This window comes from Hippoglossus hippoglossus, chromosome 22 (assembly GCF_009819705.1).
Source record: "Hippoglossus hippoglossus isolate fHipHip1 chromosome 22, fHipHip1.pri, whole genome shotgun sequence".
NCBI lineage: Eukaryota > Metazoa > Chordata > Actinopteri > Pleuronectiformes > Pleuronectidae > Hippoglossus > Hippoglossus hippoglossus.
The window spans coordinates 10,623,269-10,642,961 of NC_047172.1; the positions used below are offsets into that span (position 1 = coordinate 10,623,269).

The 19,693-nt window shown below is 43.6% G+C and overlaps 2 protein-coding genes across 4 annotated transcripts in view; one reads left to right on the forward strand and one right to left on the reverse strand.

Moving 5' to 3' along the window:
• fancm (FA complementation group M) overlaps positions 1–12,081 on the forward strand; it is a 44,686-nt gene extending 32,605 nt beyond the window's left edge. Inside the window, exons 14-25 of one of the 2 annotated variants that reach the window (XM_034576342.1) lie at positions 4,580–6,311; positions 6,342–6,410; positions 6,528–6,616; positions 7,279–7,344; positions 7,535–7,654; positions 7,878–8,043; positions 8,194–8,297; positions 8,391–8,881; positions 8,960–9,053; positions 9,545–9,899; positions 10,867–11,161; positions 11,243–12,081. In XM_034576342.1, coding sequence (XP_034432233.1) covers positions 4,580–6,311; positions 6,342–6,410; positions 6,528–6,616; positions 7,279–7,344; positions 7,535–7,654; positions 7,878–8,043; positions 8,194–8,297; positions 8,391–8,881; positions 8,960–9,053; positions 9,545–9,899; positions 10,867–11,161; positions 11,243–11,369 — 3,708 coding nt within the window. In that variant the 3' untranslated portion in view covers positions 11,370–12,081. Of the gene's footprint in view, positions 1–4,579; positions 6,411–6,527; positions 6,617–7,278; positions 7,345–7,534; positions 7,655–7,877; positions 8,044–8,193; positions 8,298–8,390; positions 8,882–8,959; positions 9,054–9,544; positions 9,900–10,866; positions 11,162–11,242 lie in introns of both variants that reach the window. The other variant, XM_034576341.1, reaches the window with a different exon arrangement.
• Positions 2,117–19,529, reverse strand: LOC117756059 (mitochondrial basic amino acids transporter). 2 transcript variants are annotated; one of them, XR_004612726.1, is made up of 6 exons: positions 18,885–19,529; positions 17,154–17,197; positions 16,019–16,102; positions 13,669–15,117; positions 13,279–13,283; positions 2,117–2,128 (listed from the first exon to the last, which is right to left on the reverse strand). XR_004612726.1 is itself a non-coding variant. In XM_034576360.1 (4 exons), exons 1-4 carry the CDS (start codon positions 18,916–18,918, stop codon positions 14,347–14,349), a joined length of 933 nt encoding a protein of 310 aa, XP_034432251.1. In that variant the 5' UTR covers positions 18,919–19,529; the 3' UTR covers positions 13,668–14,346. The 2 variants fall into 2 exon arrangements, 1 of the variants encoding a protein (XP_034432251.1); XM_034576360.1 differs by lacking the exons at positions 2,117–2,128; positions 13,279–13,283 and having other exon boundaries at positions 13,668–15,117.
• Positions 19,530–19,693: the final 164 nt, after the last annotated feature.

The following is a 19,693-nucleotide window of genomic DNA, read 5'->3' on the forward strand; positions in this document are numbered from 1 at the left end:
GCTGACGAGTGGTGAGCCGCAGATCAGGAACTGATGTCAAACAAATAGTAGTGGAAGACAAATACAAAGTAGTTTGATAAGAATGAAAGGAGGACAGTTGGAGGGTTTGCATTTTCAAATGGATTGTTCACATATTTTCATGTTAGAAAAGGAATTAGATTGTGCTCGAGTTGTTTAAAGTGCAAAGCAAAGAAAGCACTTTACTGCTTATAGTTGACATTAGATTCACTGTTTATACATCAACCTTATCAAAAAAAGAAACTTCCGCTGAGTTATGATTCATTTATTTTACACATTTTATAAAGTTGCGTCATTGTCTGCTTGTGGATTCTCCTTTCCTCCTACATTTGTTTAGTTATACTCAGATTCCAGGGTTTCTTCTCATTGAAAAAGCTGAAATTCATATGTGATTTCACACTGTTTGCAGACAGTAAATGTAGCTGATTCTGCCACGTAGCGTCTTCATAGCAACTGTTATCAAAATGCCTCAGTGTCTGCAGGAGAGCATCGTTAGAAAATTAGTGCGGCTGTCGCTGCCGGTCGATCTGTCAACCGATCCGAGCACAAAGAAAACGCTGCTAATTGTCGACCTGTGCCGGAGCATGTTTTGAAACAAACTCAAGCAGACTGATTAATAAGGATGAGGTCTTCTTTGTACGTGTGCATGAGCATCAAATCTGTGTAATTGTTTCACTGCAATGAGATAATCAGCGAAGAGAAGTGTTCACTTTGCTGCCTCCTTCTCATGCAGACCGAGCAACATGAAATCACTTGTCTCTCCCTCCGGCCTACCCCCGTCATTGAGTTTATTTCGGTCTGCCCCATCTCTAGATCTACAGACTTAATCTGATCATTAATGAATTGTGTGTGGTTAAGATTAGAGTGAATTGAGTTTATTTTTTCAGCAAGAAGAAAAAAAAAAAAAAAAAAGAAATGTCTTCCAGAAAAGGACGATGCTGATGGATTCCCTCAAAAGCTCAGTGTCTCTGAATCCGTATATTCCTAAAAGCCTGTGTTCCATTTTTCATTGGGATTTTGACATTTAAAGTACGTGCAGTGCAACTTGGTCTTTGTGCAGAGTGGACGGCCATGAGCAAAGCTGTGTCTGAGGGTCACAGGAGTTTTAAGGATTGGTTTTAAGATGGATTACCCTAAAAAACCCCAAAAAAGAGTGATTTATTTCTCAGCTGTAGGGTAAACACAATATTTTATAAGTGCAGTCCAGATGCGCCAGAGAGAGCATGAGACAGTTTGTGAGAGTTTGTGAATGAAGTACCCGACTTGTCAATTTAACACCTACGTACTCCTTTGACTTTAAACCATCAGAAACACCCAGTTATGATGGCAACGCTGCGACACAAACTTTTTACGTGCACTCACATTTTTTTGCCCCATCATTCAAACCTCGCCTCTCCTCAGTCAAGTCTGTGTTCCGCGGCCTGTATTGACTGACTGCAGCGAGTCGCAGCCCAGTAATTATCCAATAATTTCCTAGTAATTAAGGTCAATTTTCTTGATTGACAGTTGGACTTGTCACGCAGGTAAAACAGCAAACATGTTCCTGGAAACATTGTGAGGGCTCTGCATAATTTAAGTGACCCAGAAAGCCAACGTACAGTGAGTGATGTAAACAGAAGGAAGCGTCAGTGTCAAATTCAGAAGCTCTGACCAGAAAATAGTTGTAATACATAAATTAATAAAGGTATTAATAATTATTAGTATATGTACTTCTTTTGATCAAAATAGTAATTATAGACACACTCGTGTAAAAAAAAAAAAAAGTATATTGATCTTCCAAAGAAAACACAATTTCTGTGTGAACATTTTACTTGATCAATAAATACAGTTTGGGACTTGATTCATAAATGATTGAATCTTTAAATGTATTAGGAAAATGTAAACACTCATGTAAACAGATCTATATCTTTCACAATGATCAGCTAAGAAAAATACAAAATCCAAATATCAATTTTGTATGTGAGTATGTAAGTAATTTGCAGTCAAAACTAAAACAAAAAACTAGACTTAGATGTGAGTAATTCATATGGTAACTTTCAATTAATGTTTTTCCTCAGAAATTGATAAAATAGAAATTCTTAATGTAAACTATTCTAAATTATTTTGTATCCTGCTTAATAATTAACAGATTATGTTTCATACACACATATATTTGGAAACAAGAAGAGCATCCTCTCCTTTAATCTCCCTGTACTCATAAACTGTAATATGAGAATTGTTGAATTGATACGATGTCTGAATATGACTGCAGGTGTGTTTGCTTTTCTTATGTTTTCTATCATATTTTGCTGTAATATGAACTAAAGCCAAAGACCAATTAAAACCCCCTGCTGATTATTTTCAAAGAGGAACCCAGAATTTAGAAATGTTAACAGATGCCATATTTCAGAGGAAAGTGTTCAGCCCTCTGCTGGAGCTGCTGAGTGTCTACAGCTCTCATGCTTTGGCTGCAGCTGTGACGTCTTCAGGGTTTTAATGTTCTCCTGCAGGCGTGTTTGTCTCAAGACAAATAATTCAATTAAAGGATTAAAGGAAGTCGCCCTGCAGACAAATATAATTATGGGTGTTGTTCTTTTTTCTCTTATTCATTTCATGGCCATCATGGTTATAAAGATGACAAACGTGTCAAAACTAGCAGTAATGTAAGAAGTATTTTAAAGTGAAGTGGTCGCATAGTTACCTCTGCCAAGGATGCTTTCACTTCTGTCTGTTGATTTGTGTGTTTGTAACCTTGATTACACAAAAGCTACCAAACTAATTACCAAGAAACTTGGTGGAGGGATGGAGCCTTGGTTTAAGAAGAACACACTTTATCTGCATCCACGTGCGGATGCAGTTAAAGGGGCGGATCCAGGAATATTGCACAGGTCTTTTTATTTACTTTTTTATTTTTTTAGGACTACGTTTTATGACAAATAAATTATTTATGTTATAAGAACACTTTCTTTTTATATTTTTTCTACATACTGGGGGAATTGTTTGTCCTTGGCGGACGTACTCGTCTATCCATCTTGTACATGGTGAACAATTCAAAAGCAGTTTTTAGGTATTTTGGCAAATGCTACCTGGATCACAACAGAGTGCTAATTATACAAATTAGGTCTGTAATTTAAGAAAAATTCCTTGATCCGCCCATTTATCTGGATCTACTCCAAAAGTTACCTCTCCAGAAAATGTAATGGAAATTGGTGGAGTAGTTTTTGCACTCTGGGCATAGCTGGAAAAACATTTTCTACCACCAGGAGGGCAAACATTGAGAAAACGCAGGGTATAGATAAAGCATTCACGTATTCTTTGACCACAGTAAAAGCTCACGCTGTCCCAAATGACAACATAAACACGACGTCTGAGCAAATCAGAAATATCGCTGACCTTTAGTGTTGTATGGTCCTAAAGTAAAAAGTTGTAGGGGTTGTGTTAGCGATGACAACAGGTTGTTAGTTGTGTTTAACCTTTGGTGCCCCTGTGTTTTCATTCTGGGTCAAAGTGTACCACACTGCTCAGTGTGTTTAGTGGATGAGAATGTGTTTAGAGTTTTGCCAACTGTGTGATTGATTCGATGAAGTCGTTTTGCCAGTTGACAGTTTTGCTCAGAGAATGGGGTGTAGTGTTTTGGCGATTTCGAAAAAGTGAAACACAGATCAATGAATCTGTTGTGTAAAAGACCCAGCGAGGGCCTTACCAGCTCCATCTGGATCAAATGGCACGGATGGCCTGTCGTCAGTTTTATAACAGTGTTATAATGAAAAGGGGAAACCTTTAACTCTCTTGTGTGACCTGGGACAAATTTCCTCACAGCAAGAAGGTCTTTTACGCACAATTTCTCATTTTTAGCAACTCCAGGGGCCATTTGTTCACATTTAAACCATGCCCACTCAAGTATGAAGCTTTATGTAATACCATGAAATAAGGGCTCGTCGCAGTCCTGTTTATCACCCTCTTCTGAGACAAAACCAGTGTTTTGCTCTCCATGCACACTCTAATTCTACATAAGGTCTTTTATTTGCTCATGGAGCGTCTTCGTCCTGCTGCTCACAGGTTCGATGACACCCTGCTGGCCCAAGAAGGATACCACTCTCAATTAATCATTTCCAGGTCAAATGTTCTGTTGGATGGTTCTGATGTGTATCCACTTGAGACAAAGTTAGAGAGATTACATGATTTTTTTTTCTAGGTTTTATTCGTAGTTTTAATGTCTAATAAAACTGTTTTCCTGGGGAACTTTGATCTAATTGTAACAAGACAAAGTCTGTTTTCTTCCATGCTTTACCAAAACTAATTCGGGCAATCAGACTTGTACGTGCCCCATGTGTGGCTGCCATGTGACGTCTCTTCATTGGACACTTCTGATTATATTACAGTTTGATTGGCGAATTGGCCGAACTGATCATCACAGCTGACGTAAAACAGGCTGGCATGGATGATTGCAGCTCCTCGACCTTGGTTCTCCTGCTGTTAGATCTTTTCTTATATAACTCCCTGTGTGTGTGTGTGTGTGTGTGTGTGTGTGTGTGTGTGTGTGTGTGTGTGTGTGTGTGTGTGTGTGTGTGTGTGTATTCAGGGGGAGTGCCATTACGAACAGGAGCTTCTTCCTTACCTCCACAATGCCAACACAGGTGGCGACATGAGAAAAAGACAGAAGAAGCAGAAGAGTGTAAAGACCAGCGCTCAAAAACCCAAACCGTCTCATTCGACATCTGATCTGGAATGTATGGAGGAAGTCGAGAGCGACTTCACAGATCACCGAGCGCCTGACGCTATTTGTCCTCTCCCTTCGAAAAATGACTGTCCAGAAGCTGATCTGGATGATGACTGTGTCATCATTAAAGAAGGTGTCATAAATTCAGACATTATTTCCCAGCTGAGTGCAAACATTGATGAGGAAGATGTTGAGCTTGAGGCCATGTTCTACCTTCCGAGGTGGGATTCAGCTCCTCCTCCCTCCTCGGCTGAGCTCCTGCCAGGTACATGTGAGAGTCTGAAGGTCATCCTGGCCAACGTAGCCGAGCTCCTCTCTCGACCTCCTTTATTGCCGCCTGCGGAGTTAGAGGCCGATGTGGCAGCTCCATCACTTCCTCCCCCTCATCAGCAGCTTCTTCAGCCATTTCACGTCAGCTTTACCCTGGATATAGACGACGACGACGATGATGAAATGCTGATGAGCGAAGCCGACAATGCCTCTCCGAGGACGGTCTCATACCAGCATCCAGCAGGTGAGGAGGACAGTAAAAACTGCAGTGATCCGCCTCATCAGGGGCAAACGCCTGTTCGTGTAGCAGCCAGCAGTCCCACCTGGGATGAGGTGTTTGGGGAGGAAGAAGACAACATGGAGGCAGACGATGAAATGAACAATAACTTCAAGAAGCAACAGATTGGCGAGGAAGCTGAGAAGAGCAAGGAAATAAAGAATAACTCCGACAACACGAGCGAGGAAAAGGTCCTCTGGGATAATGTGAGGACTGAGGAAACGCCACACTCGACGGTTGGAGGTGTGAGCGTCGACAGGGCCTCTCGGTGCAGCCCTCACATGGACGACAGCATGGATCTGTTTGGGGACGACGAAGCCTTCCTGCAAATGACCATCCCAGACATCCCCACTCCTGGAGTCACACCCAGGAGGTCCACTTGTGCCGGAGACGTTTCCGACAGCATAAAAAGGAAGTCTGACGCGTCACAAATGCAGAACACAACAGACCTGTTTAGCACTGTGCCCACAGCAGACAGCAGACAAATATTACACACAATGCAAACGGATGATTTAAAATGCACGAAGCACGTTACGCATACTCCGCATGCCAAGCTAAAAACTCATGATGCAGCCACTTGTAACAATAGAGATAAGATAATTTCAGCTCACTGCAAATCTCCCACAGTGCAGCAAAACGCTGAGTCATGTGATAGGTCCCATGACTACTTCTCTGTCAACTTTGACCTTGGTTATTCCCTGGAGGACTCAGAAGACGAAGCAGATGTAGAGGCCGTCCCTGCCTTGTGTACGTTGTCCTCTCCAGAGCCTAAAAAGCAGGCAGCTGACTCCCCAGCTTCGTTGTCGACCGTTTCTAACTCCTCCACTCCCTATAACAGGTTCAGTGCACAGAGAATCCCCGCACAGTGCCATGAATCTAAACTGTCCACACCCCGAAAGTTTTCAGTGCAGAGGAACAGAGAAATGTCGCCTCTTCTGACGTTTAAGAGTGGCGCTCTCCCCTCTCCCATCACATCAGTGGGAGCGAGGAGGACGCTCGTGCCCGGTCCATTCAGGCCCTCTTTGCTCTCCAGCTCGAAACATAGACGACCGGCGGGTTGCGCCGCCGAGGTCAAAGGAGGGTCGGGTGCGGAGAACAAGTCACTTCAGGAATCGGTTTGGGTGTCTGACTCACCCCCTCATCCAGGTTTGTTTATCCTCAAAAAATATGATTCATGAACGTCGATTTCTTTGTATTTAATCTTTTAGTTTTGTAAACCTGGTGTCAATGTCCCTGCATTTCTCGGTGTCTCACTTTTCTTAGAGGGATCCAACAATGACAGTGAAGATGAAGTTGTGGTTCTTAAAAGAAGACATCAGAATGTATTCAACAACTTGTCGTCCCCAGAAGTGGTTAGCAAGGCCTCATAATTTGTATTTTATTTGATCTTATTTTATTAATCTGCTACCTGAATAATGTAGGTAGGTCAGGTCATTTGTTTTCTCAGTTAATTGATTTATTATTCAGTCTATACAATTTTTTAAATTGTAAAAGAAATGTCCATCGGTTTCTTGTATCCTGCAATGTGTGACCTTTTTCTAAATCCCTGTCTGACCGACCTGGTCTGAAACCCAAAGATAGTAAATTTTCTACTAAACTAAGAAGATCAGACTAAGACATTTAATTTGCTAAAATAATTATATTTTTTATCAGTTTAGATTAAACTGTGGCTCTTTTTGATTTTTGCTCGGCCTTTCATGTCATCAAAACACGCTCACACATTGATAATCATTAGCTCACCTCATCTGTGTGATGCCACAAAAAACAGCAACCTAGACAGGAGATATCTGATTCAGACGACACAGGTTGCCTCTGTCCATCATTTTCAAAGGTACATGCAGTTGTCATGACAACCAGTCTGCAAGAAGTAATGTGACTGAAATGTCACAGCAAAAAATATCCTCGAAAGAGAAGAAAGAGAAGAAAGAGAAGCATTCATAAACAGTGATAAACTTGCATTGTTGGGGAGTAAGAAAATGTATGTATGTATGTGATAATGTTTTTTCTCTGTTAGTCCAAGATCAGTGACGTGGACTCTCCAGTGGTTGTGAACAGGAAACGTGCAGCTCCTCTTAACACTGTGAGAGTTTCTTGATTAGTACGAAAGTATTCTACACTGTTCCACCTATTCGACACAGCGGATTTTGATTTACATGATTTCAATCCACGTATTACCTCCTCAATATTTTCTGCACGTCCTCGTATGCAGCATCACAAAGCATTCACGGTGCACAGTATTGAACTAATTGGCTCTTCTCCTTGTCCTCCAGTCTGATGAAACAGAGGGCGAAGCTGTTTCTGATGATGATTTCCAGAACGAGAGCGTGTTTGCACGCCGAACGCCAGCGCAGGGAGGCGAGAGGAAACGAGTCAGACGGGCTGAAGCCAAGGTCTGTGCAGCCACAGGTGGCTCAGTGTGAAGCAGTGATCAGAATCTGAAGCTCGTCATTTCCTCGCAGCTACATGGAGGGAATGACACGTTTTCTGGCTCAATTATTAAGCCCAGACCTCTTTCAGCAGCTTTTTTCAAAAATATATATCAAAGTTTCTGACGATATTTTTATATCTGTTGACACCTTCAGCATTGACATTTTCCATTGTTTCTTTTATCAGCACGCCGCGTGTCGCAAAGGGCGTCAGTTCCTGCAGGAAGAAGCGGAGCTGTCAGGGGATGAAGAGGGGGTAGACGTGTCGTCTGATGAAGAGGATGGAGATGATCAGAACCAGTCTCTTGATGGATTTGTGGTCAACAACACACACTTCTCCCAGGGACTGAATGGTACAGCACCAATGAATGTGCCTATGCTATAACTGTAGTGGATTATTCAAATCAGATTCCCTGAGCTGTGTCTGAGCGCTTAAGGAAGCTGTAGGAGTCCTGCTGTGACATTTTACACTTGTGCTTCCTGTCTGTCCTCCTTTATATCAGACTCAGAGATGCATGGGGTTTACCTGAAGTCAGTGAGAAGCCCTGCAGTCCACGGCAAGTTCAAAATGTCTTACAGAACCCATCGCACTGACATCTTCTCCCAGGTATACTTCATATTTTATATCCAGCTTTTCTATACTCAATGCAGTTAAAAATCTCCAAACAAGCAATCTATGCCCCTGACCTCTTATGCCCAGGTGCCTGAGTTGGATGAAACGTATGCCGAGGACAGCTTTGTGGTCGGCAGTGAGGTGGAGGAGGTGGAGAGCAGTGAGGAAGAGGCTGAGGACGTCCAGCTCATGCCTGACGACTCGTACGTGGACGGTAAAAGGCAGTATGCCACCAGGCGGCGTGTTTTACTGCACAACGTCAGAGCGAGAGCCAGACCCGGAGGTAAGATCGCGGCCGAAGCTTCTTCAGAGCAGAGAGCTGAGGAGAAAACCAAGCGTACCCGGATCATACGCGTGAATGATTCCAGTGATGAGGAGACGGGTGAAGTTAGCGAAGAGAGTCTTACAGCAGGGGGCAGTGTTGCTGTCACCTCGCGGCAAAAGGCAGCACAGCCGGAGCCCAGCAGGCATCAGCAGCAGAAAGCCCCCTCCTCCTCGTCGCCAACCATAGCATCTAAGGTCTCACTGTTGAGTAAAGGACGAAGGAGCTCCGAGAGTGAAGAACAGCTAAATGAGAGGTATGGAAACCGTTTAAAAGCTGCAAAGATCTTCAAACAGTTAGCAGTGATTAGAGAATTGTTTGTGCTTTCCTGCAGGTGTCGCCAGAGGTTAGAAAACCAGCATCTCCTCTCTGATGAGCTCGACTTTGAGAAGTCAGTGTCGCCGTTAACCTCCAAGAATCCACCCAAGGTAAAAGCAAACAAAATGAAACGTATACACCACAGATTGTAAATAAAGATGGACAACGCGTTTCCATTTCCTCCCAATATCCAGGAATTAAGCCAAAATATCCTGAATGAGACCGCTGCCATCTTGCGCATTTGGAGCCAGAGAAGGCGGAGTAGCCGCGGTAGTGAGCTCCTGTCGCAGACACGCTCAATAAATCACGAGACTGTCTCAGTTGTCAATCATGAAGTTTCATCCCGATTTTATAGCATCAAATAAATAATTCAAACCAAACTTACTGGAGAAATGAATACTTGAAGATCAGTGTGATATGAACTACTTGCATTGAAAGAACCAATCTTTGAGAATAATTGATTTGACTTTCGACCGCCTTTGGCTTCGCTTTAGGGCAGCTGTCATGTCGTCAATCTCTATATGCAGTCTATGGTAAACACACTTGTCCATAGAGTCATACATGTGGGAGAGAAGTAAATATCTACATTTCCTTTGTCCAGGCCCCACCCACCACCTCCTCAGCGCCTCAGCCCCGGGGGTCCGTCTGTCAGGGTGCGTCAGTCAGCGAGGCCCCTGCTCCTCCCGGGTCTGTTTGCATTCTGGTGGACAGTCGCTGCATCAGTACCGGAGTGGAGCTGATGACCAGCCTGCGTCAGCGGCACGCAGCCACCGTCCACGTCTGCTCCCTGGACGGCAGCTACTTCATCGTCAGCAACCGCATGGCGGTGGAGAAGCACAGCCAGTTGGATCTGGCAGCAATGCAGAACCGGAAGCGATTGGTCGAAAGAGTGAACAGCTTACAGGGATTGTTTGAGCGCGTTTGTCTGATTGTGGAGAAGGACCGAAGTAAGCCAGGTCAGTTTGTGTTTTAATACTATATAATATAATATATTCCTTTTTAAAAATCTGCCTTGTACTTTGTATTTTAAGGCTTTTATTCATGGTTTTTCAGAAAGTATACGAAAGCATGTACATCCACACTTTATTCCATCCACTCCAGAAGACAAGGAATGTCAGCTGAGGCTCCCACAAACTTTTTACTCACCTCCCTTCTTAAGGAAGGAAGGGCCTGAGTCCGAAACGTTTCCTGGGAAGAGAAAAAGATTTCTGAGTGTCTCAACTGCTGCGTGGACATTTCTTGTCTTCTTTTATTTGTGGTTTATAATGGACAACTAAATGTTTAAAGCACAAGTTTATATGCTTTTCTACCAAGAGGTAGTTGAAAAGATTGATACAACTCTCATTTAGTTTTACCAAATATGAAACTCAGCTCTTGTTTGTTTCATCTGTTTAAATACCCAGGTGTAGTTGTGACAGTTTGTGGTGTTATGGGAGGTTTAATGCTGTTTCTTAGCCATTTGTCTCCTTCGCAGCCTCAGTCACATGACTCGCCATAGAACCACAACATTTTGTTTTTACATTTTTGTACAAAATAGAAGAAAACGAAATTGAATGCGTGAAACAGTGAGTTGTTGAGGTGCCGATGGGCAGATGTTGTTACAATCAGACGGAGCCAGACTAGCTGTTATCCCCCGTTTCCAGGCTTGATGCTATGCTAAGCTAACTAGCATCGGGCTCAAGCTTCGTATCAAACACACATGAGTGAGGTATCAATCTTCTCATCTAAATGTCAACAAGACAGAAAACTATTCAAGCTATTAAATAAAGTAGCTTATTCCACAAATTTACACAAACGCAGTACTGAGAAAGTATATGTTTAATACCCATGGGTGAATAGATTAATAAATGAATAAGATGATTTCATTAACTGTGTGGGATAATGATTGTTTTTCATCTGTATGATGAACCGTCACTGTTTCAGGTGAAGCGTCACGTCCGTTTCAGCGCACACGATTCTATGACGGCACGTTAGCGGGGCTGGTACGCACCGGGGTTCGCCTGCTGTGGAGCGACGGCGCCGAGGAGAGCGCCAGCTTGCTGGCGGACCTGGCTCGGCTGGAGCAGCGTAAAGGTCAGGGCATCAGTGCACCGCTGGAGGTCAGAGGGCAGCACAAGCAGCAAGCCCTGCAGCTGTACCTGAGCCTGCCTTCAGTCAGCTTCGTCCACGCTCTGAACATGAGCCACAACTTCAAGTCCGTCGCACAACTGATGAACAGGTAAAAGAAGAGCGTGTTTATCAATCATGATGCCGTCTTGTCCTTCTGGTTTACTCATCATAACATCTCCTCTTATTGCAGCTCCATTGAAGCCATACAGAAAGGAGGCTGTATGAGCACATCCAGAGCTGAGGAGATCTACCGCTTCCTGCGCTACCCTTGTGACACTTTCCTCATGAACACATCAAAAGCAGGAAAAAACAGTTAGCAGCCTGGGGGGAGGCACACTGTGGGAAATCCTTGACTGAAAACCATCTCCATCATTAATCACCATCAAGCTCCTTTTCTTCCTTCCCGCTTCTCCACTTCGTACATCATCTATCCTTTCTATCTCAGTACTCACCAGGGACCGGAGGACAACAGTAACTCGGCTGCGTACAGTAGCCGCTTTATCTGGCGCTGGGTCTGAGTGAGAGAAGAGCCTCAGGATACTGACTCAACATTTTTGCACAAGAAATTGAAGGGGAACCCCGCTCAACTTTATATATATATAACTTTATATAACACAATGGGACATACATAAAGCACACTGTCCATTTTATGTTGTCGTACTGGCAGTAATCCTGTCAGACTGTGTGAGGAACCACTGTGATCATAGGAAAAAAAATCTGCATCTGACACTTGAATAACTTATTGTTTTTGTCAAAATAATGGACACGTACAGATATTGTGTTGAATTTGTTAAATAAACAGTGATATTTGTGTATGTGATTGTGTTTTTATGCTTGAAATATGAATGAAAGAACAAAACCTGTGATATTACCACCACTACAGTCCAGCCCTTTGTTACCTCATTCAAGAACGTTGTGTTTTAGGTGGTGTTTGTTACATTTCTTTGCAGGATTACGCACAAACTACTGAACTGATTTCCATGGAATTTTGTAGAGGTGTTGGGCAAGACCAAAAGAAAAACCCATCAAATTTTGGAGGGAATCCGCATCAGAGGGGAAATCCAGGAATCTTTTTTCCGCTTTCTTTTCCATGTGGAAAGAGGATGTTGGTCTTGTCGTATTCACTCTCTGAATACCCTTCTAGTTTGTTTGTTAGTTAGCTGGATTATGTATAAACTATTGGATGGATTTCCACGAAACTTGGTGGAAGGATATGGTAAGAACCCAAAATATTTTGATGGGGATTCGATTCAGGGGGCAAATCCATTTCTTTTTTCCACTTTCTTGAACATTGCAATGTTTTCGTCGATCTCTGAGAAAAATGCATTTTGCATTTGGTGCAGATCCAAATAAAAATCTGGATCTAGTGAATTCAAATGTTGGGACTGGGTGGAAGTATACGCTTTGAGTGCCCTTCGCTTATTTAATGGAACATGTGGATCAGAGCATGTTGCAAACATCCATTAATTCTCTATTCCCTTAGATCTAAAAACATCCAAGGGTTAACATTGAATTGTATAGCTGCACTAAGAACTGTGTGTTTCAGAATGTGAGGAGGATAGTGGCTTTTATTTCAACATTCAACAGAGAACATGCTGCTTTGGTACAAGACGAGCACAATTAAAGCAGCCATTTCACAAATATATCAGCAATCATATCATCCACCAGTAAAGTCAGACTAACCCAGAATATATACACATTAAAAGTCTTAAAACAGAAATACAGAATAGTAAATAAAATCAAACCTAAAGTTGAACACAAAGAAAAAATGGTAACAGAAATAAGCCAAATTCACAGTATGTACATTATTTGAACAACTCCAGAGCAGTTTGACCCCACAGGACCAGTGAACACATGAAGATGTGCAGGAAGAGTAAGAGCTTCGACAGTTCTAACGTCTGTGTGGCGCCACCTGCAGGCAGATTGATGTTCGCTTGTCTTTTACTTGTGTCTCAGTTGACATTTTAAACCTGCAATGAAGTTTTCAGTATTGCAACTGTTAACCGAGTAGTTCACAGAGTTCACACTGCACCGAGAGACACTGTGTGCCCTTTGTCCTTTAGGTTAACATGGAGAGGAGAGCAGAGGGGTCTCAGACAGATTTTGGTTGAAGAAGCCAACAGAGAACAGAACCATTAGAAGAGTTTGGTTCCGTCTTTGGTGCTGAAGCTTTGGACTTTAGTTTTAGGTTTTGTGGCAGATGATAAAAAGTTAATGACAAGTGACCGAGTCTCTGAGGGTGAAATGTTATAATGTTCACGAGATGAATTGTATTTATACTTGACTATTTCATATCCTCTGGAGGTGTTTGATCAGTATAATTTAGCTGACAGGTGGTAAAACTGTACTTTCATACACAAAGATAAAATAGGCAAAAAATCTGCAGCTCAGTCTTACAGGGGCCATTTCTCTGCCTCTGGTTAGTGTGTAGACACCACCTCCTTGTGGACAACAGGGCGCTTGATAAACAACAAAACCTCCAATCACAGGGAACTTAAAAAATTTAAAAGATTGTACTTTAAAACCCCCCTTTTGCTCAACACAGATTCTTGCAAATGTGACAGGCAAAAATGTAACCGTATAACCGTATCATACCATAAGGTGCTTTCTTTGGACTCAACTCGGTTTGTGTCATACTGCAGTGAGTCATTGTCAGACCCTTTAATATTTTCTCTATAAAATGTCAATCTAAAGGTAGATTATAACCGTAGACAAAGAACCGAAGTAAAAAGATGGCTGCTGATTTCATAGCAAAGTTTAACTAAATACGCAGTTGTAACTTCAGAAAATGAATATCTACATAAATGTACATGTATAAGCTATATGTACTTGTAACCACTACAAAACAATGTAAAAATGCTGTGTTTATATGAGGATAAAGTGTAAAGGGGACTAATTGACCTGGACGAAATAGATGAGGAATATTAGACCAGTTGTTGAATTAAGTTCCAGGTATAAGTCGTTTTGACCTGAACACAGCATCAATGACAAAGTGTTTGCTTGACTCAAAATATTTGGGACATCTGTAAGCGTGACTCTGTAACTGTCGAGTTTCCTGACTCTTAAGACTCAACAAAAACCAAGGATGTTTTAAAAAGAGGCCATATTTACAAGTGCAGATTTTATCTTAAAATACACTATATATTATTAAATACTACGTGGACACTTTGCAGGAGCTCAGTGCACAGATGTGTACTTAGGACCAGTTCATGTTTGTTACTATGGAAACCAGCTGAGGGATCAGACCTGCGAGGAGCTGACAGTTCCATCTATATTTGACAGAGGAAACGTGGCTCACATGCTGGTCGGCTGTGTCTGTGGCTGCAGAGGCTGCAGCTGGACGGACGGTGGCTCAGGGTCCTGAATACGACACTCTTCTCCCTCGCGCATGTATATTAAAAATAGAGTCACGGTGGCAAACGTGGTGGCATTCACCGGAAACGCGCGGAGCAAAGTGGACGTGAGCCCACGTGTGAACACCCTCCACCCCTCCTTCTTCAAGCTCTGTCTCACACAGTCCATGATGCCGCTGTACTGGTTGACTCCGCCGACCCCGTCCGCCTGGAGGCGTGACTTAATCACGTCCACGGGATAGGTGGAGAGCCAGGAAGCGATGCCCGACATTCCTCCAGCGAACAGCAGCTTGGGGATCATGTACGGTTGTTCTGGCTCGCAGTCCAGGGCACGTGTCAAAATGTCGTATGTGAGAAAATACACGCCGAAACCAGGTGTCTCGCGCAGCAGGGTGGTCACCATGCCGCGGTTGATACCTCGGATTCCCTCCCTCCTGTAGATTCTCACCAGACAGTCCAGGGAGTTCTTGTAGAGCTTCGTCTTAGACTTCTTCTCTCCAGTCCCCTGTAGTTGCATGCGTGTCTTGGCCAGCTCCATCGGGCAGCAGATGACACACTGGATGGTTCCTGCTGAGGCTCCTGCCAGGAACTGGTTGAGGGGTGTGTCACGGCCGAGCTTGCGCATGGCGTTGCCCTGGACACCAAAGACTATGGCGTTGATGAAGGCCAAACCCATCATTGGTGAGCCGATGCCTTTGTACAGGCCGAGCGTCTACAGACACAAAGACACGTTACTGGGACCACCAACATTATAGAGACACCTCTGCAGAACCACGCAAGTAAATCAAAAGTTCTGTTTGTGATCATTTAAGTACACAAACTTATGATTAAGATATACAGTTAATTGAATTTCTGGTGGAAAGAGTAGGCAAAGCCCCTTTTCCACTTGTCAAAAAACCCACTACCAACTAACATCTGGCTTTTGTCAGAAATGGGAATGGAAACAATCGGAATCAACTCCCGGCTCAAACGACTCTGCAGAAGACGCAGGTTTTAAAATCGACTCCAGGTCTGATCAGCAATGATGGAAACATGACATCAGAGTTAAGACACCAAGGTGAGAGAGCTCCTCAGTTTTCAGTGCATTTGTGATGTTGAACTAAGCTGAACGTGTTGGTGTCTGATACATGTATTCACAGTTAATGCTTTTGTTGCAGTCACAGGAACAGATGCTAGAAATTATGATTAAAATCAGTATTCAAAGCCCTGATCCCTCTATCGTCAAACTTTCAAGTTCACCGAATAAACCTTTTAAGAATTAAAAAATGTTTATATTGTCTTGGTGGAGGAAGACAACCTGACACCTTCATGACAAATCCACCAAGACCAAGCGTACACCACTAAGCTCAAATGGCAGGAAGTCCAAATCTTAATTTAGCCCACGCAGGAATATGGTTATTGCTGACCCTGGCTAACAGATGCACCGCCTCCTCCTGTCACCCCTAACATCCCATGTTAGGAACGCTGGCTGGCGCCGGGCTGATGGGACAGTAACTGGACACTTATGTCAGTTACTGTCCAGCCACCCCGTTGGCATAGTACAGTGCCCGGTGGAAACTGCACACAGGTCTAAACGCAATCCAGGAATCATGTACGAGAGCACGAGAGCTTACCGACTCCTGGCGTATGATGGACTGGAAGCAGTGAATTGTTCCACGGTACAGAGGTTTGTCCACATTTTGAACTTGAAGCCGCACCTGTGGATGACAGCGCTTGAATTAGATTCGTGCAACGGAGTAAAGAAGCCTAAGAGAATGACAACAAACCACATACTGTCATATACGTTACTAACAAAAGGAAACAAACGGGCAACAGTGTTTTGAAATGGTTTCAGTTCAGGGTTAAAGAAATAGGATGCTGAAGGGGGGTGGGGTGGGTGCAACATGAAGAAGAATAAATGAAGCTTTTTAAAAAATTGATTTTCTGTTCTTTACATTTCTATAGCTCAAGACAGGACATAGGGTGAGAAGAAGAAAGACCTGGACCATACTTACTAGGTCACATTTCCGTGGAGAGGTTGTTTATTTCTCTCTCTCATCTACAACACAGTGACACTGTTGCTGTTAAAGACAGCCGCCCCCGGCCCCCACACACACACACCAGCTCAGGCAGAAATGACATTTAAAGCAAGGCATAAAAGAGCTACGACCATTCACCGTCTTTGTGCATCTAGAAAGTGAAAGCTGCAGATTGGCACAATCCTATGCTGTATTTAAAACAGTTAAAAACATCCCGGTCTTTTTAAAACTAATCAAGTGGGTGAAAATATAAAAGAAAATCTTTCTGTAATGTTTATTTTTGACTTAAACAAAAGGATTTAATGCCTATGACACTTTCTTTGAGCTGCAGTTAGTTAGGCACTAACATCTATAAGGATTTCAGGTGCATGTTTAATAATAAATAACAGCTAAGTAGCAAGTATCTATTAGGCGGTTTTACTTTCTCTCTAAGCGATATAAATAGAAGATTTGATCTGTTTAATCATAAAGAAACAGAAAATATAAACACAACTTAAAACACACACATGTACAGTATTTAACAGTTCTACACATTTGTCCTGATGTTGCTATGGTGATCAGACGGCTAATTCCTCTTGCTCAACTATGCCGCTGCTGTTGACTGTGTAACTTTAGGTGTAGCTTTAGGTGCTAACCCATGCTGCCGACAGAGTGGGCTGACTTACAACATCTTAACAGCACGGCACCGGATCATGTCGTTGCCTAACAGAAGTAAATATTTGGTACCCACCTTCACAGTGTCAAATGGATGCCCGACCAAAACACCAGCAGCACCTGAAGAACAGGAGACTCGATTTAAAAACATATTCAGACTGGAATGGCCCTCAGTAGAGCATGTTCCTCCGCCGAGGCCCAACAGTCCCATTCAATTCAATCAAGCTGCACTAAATACACTCATAGATATTGGATCCCTATTGATTATTCGCTGGGAAAATGGTGAAAATGTTGAAAAAATGCCAAATTGTTGAGAAACACCTGAATCTGGTAAAGTTAAAGGATCTGACCCTATCTTCTTGACCTGATAAAAGCACTACTACAATACCGTGCATACCTAAAGCCACATAGTGTGAATGCAATGTAGCCCGATTAGCAAGCCATCACAACGACACATTGCAGAACACAGTGTGGTTTGGTTTGAGGGAAGGAACACATCTTATGATCAAGTGACGTAAATCATCTCGCAACGGCCGACAACCCGCCCATCATGAGACTAATCAGCTGGTGACTGTACGCGGTGATGAAAGCTCAACAGTGGACCGTCCTTGACTTTTTTCCAGGGAGCCAAAACTCCACTACACGGCAGCACAGTGTCCTGATAAATCCCAGAAAGACAGTGTGTTATTAGGTCACATCAGCCCAGAATCGTCAGAGGGCATCTCTCCACATGTAAAGCTCGTATTCTTCACTGTTTAATGACATGTATGTTAGTATCATTAGGGCAGAGTTCAGCCTTGTAATCCATCTCACCCACACGTTTACTATCTCGTCCATGACCTGACATCTTGAGCACACATACCTCTGCAGGCCTCTGTGGTTAATCATACTGAATACACTAACCAGTGTACCTGCAGGCTTGGAATGGCATATTTTAGTTTTAGTTTGTGGCAGTGTTTTAGTGAATCCAGAGAACTTGTAGGTTAAATATATTAGTGACGATGATGAGCACACATCAGGCCGTGCTGCACATTTAAGAGCCTGATATTTAGTTATAAGCACCATCGAGCTCCAGAACTGAGATCTGGAGGGTCTTCACCCTGTTGAATGAGACCGTGCAAACTTGAAAAAAAATGAAGATACAATGACTCTTCTCTCTGGACTTTAATCACACACCAGGAGTAAGTGGCTCTTATCTGTGGCTCCATGGCGTGTTCGGGTTTGGGAAGATGTGGCCTTGAGCAAAGACAAAACAGGTGACAAGTTTCCCAAAGGGTCTGTGATTAGGTTTTTACTGGTAACCACTGTGGGCTCCGTTCAAACAGGAAGACGTGAAGTAATCCTACTTTAAGTCCTTTCCTGAGTTATTTAGCAAAACAGGTAATAACTATGAGAGAAGATGATGCAATAGTCTGCTCTAGTTTTAAGTTTTAACACCAAAACATAACTTTTTTCCCCTCCTTTTTCTTCTAGAAGTGAACCTGGCTAACACACATGGTCCTGCAGGTTTCATTCATGCAGATCAAACCACTCCCTGTGTGTGAGGTGAGGAATGTAACTCCACTAACTTCACCTTACATCCGGGATTCTACACATTAATAGCTGCTGCTGAATCTCAAGAGTTTCACTTTCTGACCTGACACGTTTCATTTGCTTCTGATGCTTCAACAAGAGGCGATCGATCCCTTTAAAAAGTCACAGCTCGTGGACTTGGGTGGAAAAATACAGGAGGCAGCTAATGCTAATGCTCCCCCCCCCCACCAACTTGTTAACCCGTGGGCTGCTGCTAACGTGGCTAACGACTTACCTCCCACGCAGCCCGCGGCGAAGTCCAATGCCATTCCCCCCCTAGAGACACCCTCACGGCCGGTACGGGTCGAGCTAACTCGGCGGTGGACAACCTGTGGCTCGGTTCACCCGCAGAGGGAAGTTAGGATTTCAGACTAGTGGTTTTTTTTTTTTGACAGACAGAGCCGCGGCTTGGTGCTTGAGCCGAGCTGGTACCCTCCCTCTCTTTTTCTCTGTGGGCTACGGACGGTGCTGGTGCTGGTGCCGGGCAGGCGGAAGAAGATAGAGGGTCACCGGGGCTCGGAGCTCGGGAGCAGGCTGACAGGTTTATAACTCTCCGCTGGTGTGTCGCGCTCTTTCTCCCGCAGCCGGACCTCTTTTCTATTTCTGTACCCGCGGCGGTGGAGGCGGGGGCTCCGGTGAAAAAGAAGGAGCGTGCTCGGCCTTTTTAAAGAAGCCCAATCGGGACACTCGGTGGAAGACAACTCCCAGCGGCGGCTGTCCGCCCCCCGCGCCCATTGGCTGCCGCCGCCGGGCCGGGCCGCTCAGGACGAGGCAGCGGCCGATCGTCAAAATCAACAGTGTTATCACGATGGTCGTCATCGGCATGTGTCACTGTCTCACTGTCCAACTGGGAGACTGGCTTCGCTTTCCATGGCCCAGTGCGGGGCCAAGTTCAGGACACAACACCAGGGCCCCCTGTGCAGAGTGGGGCAACTCACTGAAGACCTTTTATTATCAAGTTGGAAGAGAGATGATTTATTGAAGTGAACTAAAAAGACTCAAAACAGATGATACGCATCTTAAAATAGTCGCAGTCTAAATAAA